We start from the raw sequence: 14,667 nt of genomic DNA, 5'->3' as shown, positions 1-14,667 counted from the left end.
ATTTTAAAAAATGGAATGTTATGTACCTAACAAAGTACTTGGCAAGCTGAAGGGAAACAGAGATTTGTATTGTTGTTATTATTATTTAACATATAAATAAAGGCCTCTCTGGACTGCAATTGAATTTCAGCAGCCTTTCTGGAGGCAATTAAAACCATTAGCTTCATCAGCCAGGGCCAGCGTTTTAATGTCTCTGAGACACTCAGGCTGCCAAAGTTAATTATTCATCCTTTTCTTTATTGGATCCAGATTACATTTTAAAGGTACAACTTCAGGAGATTTGGCTGAGCCTTACCTGTTCCCCCTCAGCCCCTGCCCTGCTCCCCCAGGAAAGGCTCAGGGAGGAGGGTCAGACTTTGCAGAGGGGTTTGAGGGTGGCTGTCAGTGCTGGGCAGCCCCTGGCACATCTGTCAGGTCAGCAAACAGCAAAATCCATCTGCACTGCAAGGAGCTTCACCGTGGGGATTTCCTGTGAGATGAAGGCTGACCAAAAGGGAGGTGAAAACCTGACTCACTCTTCTGTTTGGATGTAGGGCAGAATGTCATGGCATTTCCAGCAGTGAACAGGTAACTGGTTTAATGACACGAATCCTCTGCACGGGCACCTGCAAACATCCTGGGCTGCACCAGTGAGTGAGGCTAAGCTACACACCAGAGTAGGATCTCTTCCTCAGCTTGCAGGACTCATTTTTGAGGCTGTAAAACCTTTTTTGGTTCAAGAACTTGCCTTATTTTGGGAAGATGAATTGTTTTTCAGAAAGGAGGCTTCTAAAGTACTTTGGACAGTGAAATTACTGCTTTTGGTGTCTAAATAGTGAAGCTGTAACTCGGTACAGGGACAAACCCTGTCAGGGTCAGCTGTGACAAGCCTTGGTTGAAATATTTGAGCTCAGCCCTTTGTCTGATGTGTGACCCCTGAAGGCAGAAATAGAGGGAGATTTGCAGAAAATTTTAGGTTAGAACTTTCCCAAACAGTCCCTTCCTTTGGAGAAAGCCAAAAGTTCACTCTTTGCCAAGCAGAAGAGGTGCAGCCTGAGAGGGCAGTAATTTGCCAAAGGACAGGGACAGGGGGGCACAGTCCCCTGGAAAAAGGGAGCATTGAGCAGAGAGCCCAGGAGGTGCTCTGAGCTGCCCAGGGGCTGTTGTGCTCCCGTGTGTGGCCACTCAGTAACCTCACACACATGAGGAGCTTTTCTCCTCTAGACACAAACTATTTTTCTTGTAGAGCCTGCTGAATAAGTCTTTCAGCCTGAATGACCTTTCCCAGCTCTTCCAGATACGAAAAGTACCATCTCATTATACTAATATATTTTCATCTTCCGTGCAGTTATTTATAAACAGAGGGGTTAGATATCACTTTCTTTTTTTTTTTAATTTTTTTTGCTATGAGCAGCATTATAAATGAAGGGTATGTTCTTGGAGTCTGAACTGGTATCTTTCCAGGATCATTTCTCAGGCTTGCTTGTGGGTGAGTTTTTGCTTGGCTGTGAGTTTCCAAAATAGAAGTGTTAAGCAATGTAGTAAGTTCTTTTAGGAGGGAGAGCAGGGGTGGGACAGTGGGCTGTGCTGCCACGGGAGGGTGGATCTGCTCTGTCCCCTTCTTTGGCCAGGCTTTCAGCAGCACTCAGGGTAAGGGGTGTTACAGCCTAAGCTGGAAGGGTGGGAGTTTCATATGAGGCAGGAATTTTTGATTTCACCTTGTGAAAGCTGAAACTAAAACATCTGTCTCTTAGTGTTGGTGATTGCTGACACTCACGACTGGATGAGCTCGTTTCCTGGCTTTTCAGAGTAAAAGAATGACCATCTAAACACGGGGAAGCAAAACATTGTAGAAGAAAAGAATAATTTAATGTAGATTGGGACAAGTGTGAGAATCAGGCTCATGGGATGACTTCACAGATTGCTCAATGTTTTATTTGGTACTTTTTAATGCTGTTTTCCTTAATAATAGCATTGCAGCTTGATTAGAGTTTTTGTGCTGACTACAAAAACATCCCAAATTACTGTTTTATATTCCACATCATGCAGGAAGTCTGTAAACTTTCAAAAAGACAAGCTGAGGTAAGGTAAAATCAGCCCTTATCAGAGCATTGGAATTAATTGAAATAGTTTCTTAATTAATGAGGCCCAATGCTTTGGCAAGCCAGGTACTTCTAACAAATTGCTCCTTGTTATCCCCTCAGCTGAGAACACACCACATCCAGATGTGCTGTGACAGCTGGGTTGAGAGGTTTGTGGAGATCTGATGTCTTTAAAGACAGGTTCTTTCCTCCTTCACCACAGCCCTGCAGCGAGGCTGCACACCCTGGAACCATTCCAAGCCTCTTTTTGTGCTGTTTTCCGTGCTTTTTCATGTTCTTCCCCCGCAGTTCACATCTGCGCAGGCAGGAGCTGCTCTCTGCCCTCCCAGCTCCCCCCGAGCAGCCCCTGCAGGCTCCCCTGGTCCTTCCTGGCCATTAAACCCGGCCCAAAGCCCAGCTCTGTGCCTCACACGGGGCCGGAGGGGGAGCTTTTCACAAGGCTGTTACCCGGCTGATGTGAGTATTGATCTGGGAGCAGCCTCGTCAGATTTTGGTTGTGTTCACCAGAGCAATTTCCAGCTCACAGATGCAGGGACCCGTGTAGGTTATTTCAGGTTTCAGTGAATCTTCTACATTTTGTTGTAGAAGTGATTTTTTTCCCCTTTTTCATTTCTAAGTCATAGAGGCTCACTTGGAGTCACATTTTGTCTTGCCCTGCAGAGGTTTCTGGAGAAAGGCAGAACTAAAACCCAGAGACAGACTTTCTTAGAAACGTGACATCAAAGAAATTAGAGAGAAAAAAACAGCTGCGTGATTATCATCTTCTTTTGGATTACTGTGGGAAAAAACCAAACAGTTTGACTGGGGGGATGGAACACCTTTCCCACATGGAAAGAACTGGGTTTGTTCATCCTGGAGAGGAGAAGGCTTCAGGCTGACCCAATTGTGGCCTTCCAGCACTGAAGGGAGCCTACACGATGGAGAGAAACTGCTTACAGGAGCAGGCAGGGACAGGGGGAATGGCTTCAAAGGGAAGGAGGGAAGGTGTAGAGCAGACATTGGGAAGAAGTTCTTCCCTGGGAGGGTGGGCAGGCCCTGGCACAGGGTGCCCAGAGCAGCTGTGGCTGCCCCTGGATCCCTGGCAGTGCCCAAGGCCAGGCTGGACACTGGGGCTGGAGCACCTCGGACAGTGGGAGGTGTCCCTGCCATGGCAGGGGGGGCACTGGGTGGGATTTAGGGTCCCTTCCAACCCAGGCCATTCTGTGATTTTTGCCCATTTCCACTGGTTTGCTCCTCGGGATCTTCTGCATTTGTCTGTGATGGTAAGGGCACCACCAGCCCTTTGAGAGCTCTGCAATGCAAGCACCAGGACCCAGCACTGTAAATCTGAACTCTCCCTGAGCAGGGAAACTCTCTAGGGAACATTTTCTGGCTCAAGGACTGCTGAGAAATACTGATTTGAGAGTGATTTTACATCTGAAAAGCTTCCTCAGCTCCGCTCCTCCTTCTGTAGAGTTGTGAGCCACCTGCAGCCAGGGAAAAGGGTGTCTGCTGGAGGCACCAGGAAACAAGGTCCCTGCATTTTGGACATGAATATACCTGATGGGGAAATCACTTCTACACTGCTCCATTTCAGGAATACTCTGTGAAGAATGCCTGTACATGCCTTCTTTGGGGGATGACAGCATCTCTTTTGTAGGAATTATCTGGAGCTTTTAAGCTGTTCCAGTACACAGAACTCTTTTGTTTCTGTAATTGATGCTGTCCAGTCAGGGAAAAGAAATGTGTCTTTGGCTGAAAAAGAAAAAATACTCAAGAGCTGCATCATGTTTCCTAGGAACAGTAACACCATAGCAACAGTTGTCTTTCAGTGCTGCTGCATCCCTTAATGGCTCTCAGACTGCTGAGCTCTTCTGCTGGAAACTCAGCACATGTGAGCTGCTGCAGTTGGCAGATAATGGCAGCAAAAACCTACACACACAACACATCTTTTTGTCTGTATTTATGTTTTCCCATGACCACATGGCACATTATTTCTCTCCTTTAAAAGGAATTTTAATGGGGAGTTTATTGGTAGAGCTGCTTTGGTTTGATAATCTCTAATGGAATACTTCATTTGGGTGTGAAATTTTATTGTGTGTGTGGAAAATAACAGAAAATCCCAAACATATGTGAAAGGAGTAGTTTTTATTAGATAAATGTGCTGTAAAAAAGTTTTGGAAAGGCATAATTCCTTTTAGTATTTTTTTATATTCAATGAATATTTTTCAGCTTGGAATTTAATTAATAGTAAATCAAGGGTGAAACAATAACACAGTATTTCAAGCATCAAAAGTAAAACTTTTTGATTGACTAATTTTTTTCTTTCAGTTTATGAAAATGTCAAGTCTATCCAAAATCAAGTCAGGAAAAATGTTTGAAAATTCTTCTCGGATGAGAAAGCTTTTTCCTGCCTAGCTCTGTTCTACTTATTACACGCTAATGCTGCCTGGCTCCCTTTGTTGGGTGTGGCTCTTTTGTCATTCTTTTATGAGAACTTGCATGGAAAATTAAAACACATGCTGATTAATTTAAGATGAGTGGCCAAACCATGCTGTCCTTCTTGCACTGACTCTGTCCAGGTTTAACACAGATCCTGGTGGAGAGCACCGTGGAGTTACAGTTTAAATGTTCCTAAAAATGGCATTACCTCCACAAGAGATGGCAGCAGGTCGAAGCAGAGGCCGAGAGCAGAGGTTTGCCCTGCTCTGCTCACACTGGCTCCTTGCTGGGGTTTTCCATCCTGTGCTGTCAGCCCAGCTCCCTCAGCAGGCCCTGCTGGCTCCATCCCTTACACAGAACCAGTAATGGATCTGTCATTTTAATGGCTGGCAACGGCTCTGGAGGATGGGCTCTCTGGTTTGCTGGGTCTGCCTGCACGGTGCTGCTTGCACAGGGACAGGAATGACTGCGGCATCACTGGGAGCATCATGGGAACACTGCTGGGAGCATCACTGGGAGTGTTGCTGGAGCATCACTGCAGCATCACTGGGAGCATTATGGGAACATTGCTGGGAGCATCATGGGAACATCACTGGGAGCATCGCTGCAGCTTCACTGGGAGCACTGCTGCAGCATGACTGGGAGCATCATGGGAATATTGCTGGGAGCATCACTGGGAGTGTTGCTGGAGCATTGCTGCAGCATCACTGGGAGGGAGCATCACTGGGAGCATCATGGGAACATTGCTGGGAGCATTGCTGCAGCATCACTGGGAGGGAGCATTGCTGGGAGCATCGCAGGGCCCTGCAAGCACCCGGGCTGAGCTGCCCTGGCTGCCTGAGCCCTGCAGCCAGGCAGGAACCGCTGCTGCCGGGGACCCGGGCAGTGACACAGGACAGGGACCGAGTGCCAGCCCCGCCGGGGACCCGGGCTGTGACACAGGACAGGGACCGAGTGCCAGCCCCGCCGGGGACCCGGGCAGTGACACAGGACAGGGACACGGCGGGCAGGGCTGGGCAGGGCAGGGCTGGCCGTGCCGGGTGTGACACGACTGACAGCCGTGTTCTGGTCTCTCCTTTGCGTGCAGCTAACCAGAGAACACCAGGTGGCCCTCTCCTCCATCACTTACATCGGCTGCGCTCTGTCCATCTTCTGCCTGACGATCACCCTGGTCACGTTCGCTGTGCTGTCGTGAGTAATTTTAACTTATACCTGCTGAGCAGCTGGCACGCAGAAAGGCAGGCAGGATCCCTTCAGCTGCTCCGGATAAAACAAAGGCTATTAATTCTACAACCTTCCTTAATTAGATTCTGCACATGTATTTGTAACACTCGGTTGGTTATTTCTAAATTACTTTCATTTCCTGAAATGGGATGGTCTTTATATAGCAAGCTATTTCAATCTCGTGAGAGATTTTAAATTTTTTAAACTGTCCATGCTTTGCTATAGTTCAGGAATCTTGCAAAGAGCCTTGTAGGAGGTCTTGGTCTGGACTCCAGCACAACGTGAGCCAGGACTGCAGGACCACCCCTCTGCCACCCCCCATCTTTGGGTTGCTTGGAGTATACAGGCAGCACTTTCTGCTTTTCCACTGACCTGTCTGTAAGGCAGGGTGTTTAGAAAGGAATGCCCAGTAAGGAAGTCTCAGTCAGCACTGGCTGCCTGACTTCAGTTTCACACAACTTGTACACAATTACCTCATGCAGCCCACATTTATGTTCAAGTGTCTCGCTGCTCTCCATCAGGCTGGTTTGCTGTGTGCTTTAGTGGGGTGAAGGACACTGTAAGCAGTGTGAAATTCACTCCATGGCTCGTGGTTAAAACCTCTGCATCTCCTGCCCAACGCAGGGCAGCCCTGTGAGGGCTCTCTGTGCTGGGAAGGTTTCTGCCCCAGGGCACTCAGGACCTTTATTCCTGTTTATGTTCCAGTAGTGACAAATGAGTTTGAGGCCCAGCTGGGCTTGATACAAACATTTCTGGAAAAAAGCTTTCATAAAGGTTTGTGTCTAAATAAGAAACAGAAAACCTGACTGAGGGTGAAGTAACTTGTCCAAGGCTGTGCAGCACTTTGGGAGTCCAGCAAGGAGAGGGATTCTTGCCTCCTTTCACACACTAAACCATATTGTTCCTGCTTAAGAGTTTGATTCTTGTTTTCTGTGCCTAAGCAAGTATTTTGGACATCCTGTTAAGAGGGAAAAGGACTAGCTGAATCTCAGTAAACTGATTGCAGTGCTTGTTTATTTCCAGACCCCGTATTATTTCCAAGTTTTGAGATCTGTTGGTCATACTTGGATTAAGAGTGTAATGTGTGGCAAAATCCACTCCAAATAGGTCCAACATCTGCCCATCTGCCATTGTGCTGTTGGCACGTTTAGGCTAAGGGGAATGATCTGCTCCATTTTAGTCTGAGGCAAAATTGGATGTTAGAGTGTTTAGAAAGGAAAAAGGAGCAAAAGGAGGAGGTGTTGCTGCAGCAGGGATGAAAACTGCTCAAGGAACTGGAGGCAAACAGAAGACTTGAAGAGAGCTTGGAGCCAGCTGAGTGTCACAGGGTTAAGCACCCCACCTACATACAGCATCCTTCAAACTGCCAATTTACAATAATTTGATTATCTTTTCACTGGAGAGCAGGGTCTCATTAAGCAGCTGAAGTGGAATTTTGCAACGTGGTGTTAGATGACTGTGACATAAGTGGAGAAGAATCTGGCAAGTTCTTTGCTACTCCATGTCCTGGCAATGGCAGCCCCTTCCCAGGAGGGCAATGAGCCCTCTGCCCTCCCGGGTGACACTGCCCAGCTTGTGACACATGGAGCTCCTCATTACAGAGCCACTGGCACCAGGCAGAGCATCCTTGGAGCTGCTTTTGGGATCTCTGTACTTCTTGTCATCTCCCTCTTCATTCCCGTTCCATGGAGCAGTGCAGCAGGCAGGGTGCATTGGAATGGGAACCTGTTATCACCAGGAATGTTTGTTTTTTAAACAGAATTTAAGGCAAGGCCTGAGATGTTCAGATCAATGTTTTTGTTTTCTGTTTCCTATTTTGGGATGAGAACAGAAACACGAGGTCAGCAGACTTCCAGGAAAGCCTGTTCTTGTCAGATTTCCAGCTGGTTTTTGAAAAGCCAAGAGAGATATGCTCAAATGGTGTTGAAACCACAGTCAGGTCCCTGTCAAGACAGGCACTGCCCATCTGTGTATGGAGCTATGGTTCCTGTGCTCAGAAGTTTATTTGTATAAATCAGAATTGGATCCCATGTCTTTTCCCATTCCCTTATTTCCCAGAAAGGCAAATACCAACAAAATAAACCCAGGAGCAGTGTGGGCACAGGTGCCACGTGCTTTCTGTGAGGAGTGGGTGTGACCTCCCTGGCACCCAGCACCCTCCAGGATCAATCCCTTTGCTGATGTTCTGTCACTGGCCATCACCTCATGAGCACATCAACCTCTGCTGCCTCCAGGGGAGCAGCAGCAGCCAAAGGCTCCACTCAGGAGCTGCCCCACGCTGCTGGGAGGAGAGCTCCAAAGGCTCCAGGGTCACCCCAGCAAAACGAGAGCCACTTTTAGTGCTGACTGGTGAGAGGGAGGTGCCCTGGTGCCCCCAGAGCCGTGCTGAGTGTCTCTGTGCCCTGAAGCTGTGCTGAGTGTCTCTGTGCCCGCAGGTCTGTCAGCACCATCCGCAACCAGCGCTACCACATCCACGCCAACCTGTCGTGCGCCGTGCTGCTGGCCCAGGCCCTGCTGCTGGCCAGCTTCCAGCTCAGCCCCGCAACCGTGAGTCACTGGGGTCCCTGGGGACAGCTTCTGCCCTGGGAGCTCTGTCTGGAACTTGCCTTAGCCCAGAAACGCCGTCCTGCTGCAGGGGGGTCTCCTTAGGCATGGTACCGGGGTCTAAACCATTAAAACTGGCATCCAAAGCAGCCAGGTTAGAGTAAGACAAATGAGCCAAGTTAACAGCATCACATAACCAATTTCTTTCCACTGTTAATTTTAAAAACGCAATTTAAAGTAACATAAGGTCTTTGATGGAAAGTTCCACCTGAAGAGCTGAAACCAAACCTGATTTTACAATAAATTTCCAGGGTGCCCTGTGTTTGTGCTGGTAAAAACTCGGTACTTCTGTGACCAGCTGCTGCTCCACATTATTTTTCAGAAGCAGACAATGGTTTGTATTACTGGGGTGGTGGTGGTGGTATTTTTTCTCAGTAGAAGTAAATATGAGGTTTGCACATTGTTCATTTTGCCAATACAACAGCTACCTAAATTTATAGTCAGCTCAAATGGGATCCTTTGAATTTCTGTTAAGTTTATAAATAACTGTAATGCCTGGTTTGCACAGGCAGTCATTACCTGAGGACTTAAAAGCACTTTGGAAAACTAAGTTCATATTCTTTTGCTGTTTAACATTCGGGTGGGTCCCGAATGAGTCATGCAATGCAAGGGAGAAAATGAGAGGGGATGGTTTAGAAGGAAAATGAAATGGAGACATTGGAGAGCAGCAGAAGATGAGGCTGAAGACAGTAGAAACCAGGCATGAAAATAATCCTCTGTAAGTAGAAAGCTAAAACCCTGTTGAAAGGACACAGGCTTGAGGGCGATAGAAGGCTCACTCGGCGTGACAGCGTGTGCTATTCTCACAGGTTTTTCTTTTTCATCCATCCCAAATTTGCAGACAATTCAGCTGAGTCACCTGAGATGGTGTGTGAAAGCCTCTCTGCAGCCCAGCAGGCTCCTGGTGTGGAAGCCCAGCAGTGTTGCTGCTGTGGGAGCAGGCAGAGCCGCGTTCTGCAGGGACAGCCCAGTGCCACCCACACTTGTGGCAGGCTGTGCTCACACCCAGGGCTGCTGCCTGAGTCAGGCTTGTGAAACGCCCAGCAGGCTCAGGATGCAGTTTAGTAGGTGCAGACTCTCTCTGGGACCTTAGCCCAAACCTGCCTTGGTGAAACAGGACAGTAGCACGAGGAAGTGAGACCTGTTTTACACCCCAGGCTTTGAGAAATGGAATGCTTCACAGAATCCGTGGATTTTTTATCCCTACCTCCTCTGCAAGAGCTGTAATTGGATGGGATAACTCTGTAAAGATCTGAAAGTTGACAGATGTGATGTAAATATTGTCTGCTGGGTTTTTATTTTTATGCTTTGTCCTCTTGGAATCGGGGGTTGTGATTCATCCTTTTATTGGTCTCCTGTCATTACCCACTCTGACTAGCTTTGACAGCAGCCTAAATACCTTTAATTGCAGCTTTAATTGAGCTGCTGGGCGGTGGTTTACAGAAAGAGGGAGGCAGTGTTTACACTAGCAGGGGTCAGTTTGCAATCTTTGCTCTGCCAGGGCTGCTGTGTCCTGCTGAGCCCTTTTGGGTGCCCCTGCTCGAGGCTGGCATCACCTCCCTGCCCTGAGCCTCCCCATCCTTTCCCCATCTCTGGCTCTGGGGATATTTCAGTTTGGATATTTCAGCTTTGATTGCAGATGTGGCATACAGCATTCCCTGATATTTTCAGATGTGTTTTTTAATGATTTACAATTCATTCTACAGCAATTTTTCTTTTGTAGAATAGCAGTGGATTTTTATTTTCTTTTGTAGAATAATAGTGGTTTTTAACCACAAAGCTCTATCTTCACAAACAGAACTTTAATCTTTCCAGTACACCTAATTTATTCATTTATTTATGAAAAGCTGCTCATTGACACCTATCATCAATAGTGCTAAAATGGTAGTCTTAACTGATCATGGCAGGTTCCAGGAAGGCGATTCTTCCCAAAATCAGGATGTCTTTTTATGTCTTTGTATTATTGAGACTCAGGAATATGAAAATTGAAGTCGAAGGTGTTAGCCAGCACTGGATTTTTCCAGCACAACTGGGAAAATCCAATGTCTCTGCTGTCTGCAGTTCTGGATCAGGGTGTTTATCTCTTTCTCACTCAATACTCCTGCCTGGAATTGCTGGAAACATCCAAACGGAGAGGTGAAACAAGCTGCTTTTGTTTGTGATATAGCTGTAAAATTACCTATCTGTTTTAAGACTGTCCTCAGGAAAAGAAAATGACAAATATTTTCTGGGAGGCCTTTCTGAAAGCCTGCTTTACTTTCTCATCAGCAATGGTAGGACAGACCTTGCTGCTGGCTGGGCTGCTTTTTCTGCTCCCACAGACCCTCCGGGTGTCAACTCTAAGAGCAGCAAGAACAAGAGCTGCCTTTTTGCAAGTGTTCTGCTAAAAGTAGGGTGTTTCACAAGGTGCAGCAAGAGAGGCAGGCTTGGGCTTAGTGTGGAAGGGCTCAGCTTCTCAGTGCCTTTACAGAAGGCAATTTTGCCATATAAGAGTAACTGCTAAGCAATAATTAAGGCAAAAAAACCCAACCAGAATGAGCAGCAACTTTGCTATGGATTTTATGTACAAATCTGCAACTAGGTATTATACAAAATTCTATACAGACCAGCCTCCTGCTACTTCACTGTGTGCTGTTTTTCTGCTGCTTTGTCATTCATATTGTTTGGCTACTCAAAAGTTGGAAAATATCCATTTGACAGAACTAGCCTGTACGTCAGCTTTATGTTGCATTTAGATTTTTGTGGACTAATCTTCTGGTAGAAATCAAAAGGCATTAAAATGGATTTTATAGCCTTATGATAAAATTAACTGCAAAGGCTCTTACAGCTTTTGTCAATAAGCTAATCTGGTTTAATAATATGTCACTGAACTTTGTGAAATACTAAACCACATACAGACCTCACTTACACAAATTAACCCCAAATTTATTGCTTTTGAACACAGGTAGTGCCATTGGATTTGCATTAGAATGTCCTTGCACCAGTCCAAGTGAGTCTGTACAGGAAAGGCTCCATTTTCATTATACTGCCAAATCCCAACGTTTTAATTTCCATTGGAGTACAAACTCCCAAATCATCAGCATAAAGAATAAAATGCCAGCCCAGCCCAGCTCAGCTCACGCAGCAAAGGGACCTCACCATCAACATCTGAGGCAGCAAACTGGTTCCTACTGGTGGAGCCCCCCACACAGCCCCTGCCTGCCTGGAGCCCTCCAGCTGAGGGAGACAAAAGCCTTCATCCCCAGGGGCTGGGGGCAAGCTGCTGGGACCCCCAGGAGAGAGGGACTGAGGAGGGGAGAGCAGAGAGTGAGGGAAGGGAGAGCAGAGAGTGAGGAAAGGGAAAGCAGAGAGGGAGGAAAGGGAAAGCAGAGAGGGAGGAAAGGGAAAGCAGAGAGGGAGGAAAGGGAAAGCAGAGAGGGAGGAAAGGGAAAGCAGAGAGGGAGGAAAGGGAAAGCAGAGAGGGAGGAAAGGGAAAGCAGAGAGGGAGGAAAGGGAAAGCAGAGAGGGAGGAAAGGGAAAGCAGAGAGGGAGGAAAGGGAAAGCAGAGAGGGAGGAAAGGGAAAGCAGAGAGGGAGGAAAGGGAAAGCAGAGAGGGAGGAAAGGGAAAGCAGAGAGGGAGGAAAGGGAAAGCAGAGAGGGAGGAAAGGGAAAGCAGAGAGGGAGGAAAGGGAAAGCAGAGAGGGAGGAAAGGGAAAGCAGAGAGGGAGGAAAGGGAAAGCAGAGAGGGAGGAAAGGGAAAGCAGAGAGGGAGGAAAGGGAAAGCAGAGAGGGAGGAAAGGGAAAGCAGAGAGGGAGGAAAGGGAAAGCAGAGAGGGAGGAAAGGGAAAGCAGAGAGGGAGGAAAGGGAAAGCAGAGAGGGAGGAAAGGGAAAGCAGAGAGGGAGGAAAGGGAAAGCAGAGAGGGAGGAAAGGGAAAGCAGAGAGGGAGGAAAGGGAAAGCAGAGAGGGAGGAAAGGGAAAGCAGAGAGGGAGGAAAGGGAAAGCAGAGAGGGAGGAAAGGGAAAGCAGAGAGGGAGGAAAGGGAAAGCAGAGAGGGAGGAAAGGGAAAGCAGAGAGGGAGGAAAGGGAAAGCAGAGAGGGAGGAAAGGGAAAGCAGAGAGGGAGGAAAGGGAAAGCAGAGAGGGAGGAAAGGGAAAGCAGAGAGGGAGGAAAGGGAAAGCAGAGAGGGAGGAAAGGGAAAGCAGAGAGGGAGGAAAGGGAAAGCAGAGAGGGAGGAAAGGGAAAGCAGAGAGGGAGGAAAGGGAAAGCAGAGAGGGAGGAAAGGGAAAGCAGAGAGGGAGGAAAGGGAAAGCAGAGAGGGAGGAAAGGGAAAGCAGAGAGGGAGGAAAGGGAAAGCAGAGAGGGAGGAAAGGGAAAGCAGAGAGGGAGGAAAGGGAAAGCAGAGAGGGAGGAAAGGGAAAGCAGAGAGGGAGGAAAGGGAAAGCAGAGAATGAGGAAAGGCCAGTGGGGAGCACCTGAGGCTGGGGAAGAAGAAAGGATTCCATTCTCCTGTTTTTCAGGCTGGTCAGACAGAGGTTTAGAGGAAAATGAAAGATGGCTGAGAGGAGCACCTCAAGGAAAAGCAGGGTGCAGGACAACGTTGTACCCCACTTCTCTGACTCCTATGTTTGCTACAGGCTCAGCAACCAGATGCAGACACTCAGTTTTGATTCCCTAAATATTTTGTAGACTTTCATGGGAGTATTGCTCCTACTGTTATAAATAAATAACACATTTGGATTTCCACACCACATTTGGCAATGTTGTTAGGGGTTTTTATTTTTTCTTTTAAAGGTAAGAGGATTTATTACTCTGAAGCTGAAAATGCAGTAGAAAAATGAAATATTCTATTGCTTTCTAAGACAGTTTTACCCCAGTGATTTAGCATTTAGCCTGTAAATGTCTATAGAGCTTAAAAAAAGGAAAACTGACGTGACTGTATCACAAAGAACTCATGTATTCATTTTTACTCTTAATTTAGCTGCCTTGCAAGATATTGGCCATTCTCCTTCATTTTTTCTTCCTGAGTGCGTTTGCATGGATGCTGGTGGAAGGATTTCATCTTTACAGCATGGTGATCAAAGTATTTGGGTCAGAAGAAAGCAAGCACTTATATTATTATGGAATTGGATGGGGTAAGCATTTAGTAGCTGCTTACTTTAAGTCTCCTCACTACAGGACAAGATTATATTGAGAAGCATATTTGAAATTGTCATCCTGTGATCACAGTTTGCCTTGCTGAGAGTAGGTCTGTTGCATGGGGAAATGCAGTTTTTCTGACTGCAGGCAGGCTTCAGAAGGTGCAGTCCCTGAGCCTGCCTGCCGTGCAGGGAAAGGCACAGCCTGTCAGGCCAGGTCAGCCCCTGCCTGCCAAAGCCAGGGAATCCTCAGCACGCTGCTGTGTTCCCTTCGTGGTTCTGACTCACACCAGTGGGGTATCCCACCTGCATTCTGCAAAGCCACGCGTGAAAAGCAGGCACAGCAGTGTCACAGGGCTGCAGCCAAGCTTTTCTGTCCCACCACTTGCAGGGTGCTGGTGACAGTTTGTGGTGCTGGATGTTTTCCCACTTCAGCCACTTTCCTTTCCTTCTGAAACTGCCACAGAGTGAAGCCTTTGTTCTGAGCTGTCAAATGACATAAATTCCGTTATTTGCTGTTATTTGTTGCCCAGATCTGATATAACACAGCAGAAGAAAATAATAGAAAATGAACTTCCCAATATAAATGGGAGAATATACTCATCCCCATCAAGCAAAGTAGATCTTTTCATCATTGGAGGGAAATACACTTTCATTTGTGTCTAATGCTTCATCTTTCTCAATAAATGACATACTTAGCCTTTTAGAATTGATATCCTAAAATTGTTTTGAATTGTCTGCCACAGAGTTTCTACAACCTGTTTTTTTTTTGTATTCTTTGGGGTTTTTCCTTGTATAGAAGACACAGAAGCTTTCAAAATTCAATGCTTCTTAACTGCTGAGGATACACCATCTTTATAAATATCTATTAATATATTATACAATATATATTCATATATATTATATAAAAATATATAAATATTTATAAATGTGCTTCTAGCTGCAGTTATTAAAGAATGAAAGTGCTTCTTCCAAGAATGATATTTCTGGCAGTACTGGAAAACTTTACACAATTTGTGAGGATGATAGTGGTCAAATTAAGCAGAAATTGCCTGTCAGAGAATTTTGTAAAACTCTCATGCAGAAAAGCTAAAGAATTAAAAAGAAAATTGAAACTTTAAGCTATCATGTCTAATACTCTGTCTGGGACCTGTTTATTAAATTCTGTAAGATGATCAAAGCTCAAACCTTCACATTTTATTAAATCATACAGGAATTAGC

General features: G+C 46.5%; 1 protein-coding gene across 2 annotated transcripts in view; it reads left to right on the top strand.

Annotated features, from left to right (window-relative positions):
- The window catches only part of ADGRD1 (adhesion G protein-coupled receptor D1), a 110,927-nt gene that overhangs the window by 64,536 nt on the left and 31,724 nt on the right, over positions 1-14,667 (top strand). For both annotated transcript variants that reach the window (XM_041410225.1, XM_041410227.1), the window contains 3 exons: positions 5,590-5,693; positions 8,162-8,273; positions 13,290-13,443. In XM_041410225.1, the coding sequence (XP_041266159.1) occupies positions 5,590-5,693; positions 8,162-8,273; positions 13,290-13,443 (370 nt within the window). The remainder of the gene's footprint in view (positions 1-5,589; positions 5,694-8,161; positions 8,274-13,289; positions 13,444-14,667) is intronic.

This window comes from Onychostruthus taczanowskii, unplaced genomic scaffold (genome assembly GCF_017590055.1).
Source record: "Onychostruthus taczanowskii isolate IOZ18803 unplaced genomic scaffold, ASM1759005v1 scaffold32, whole genome shotgun sequence".
Lineage (NCBI taxonomy): Eukaryota > Metazoa > Chordata > Aves > Passeriformes > Passeridae > Onychostruthus > Onychostruthus taczanowskii.
This window is presented reverse-complemented; position numbering and strand designations above follow the sequence as displayed.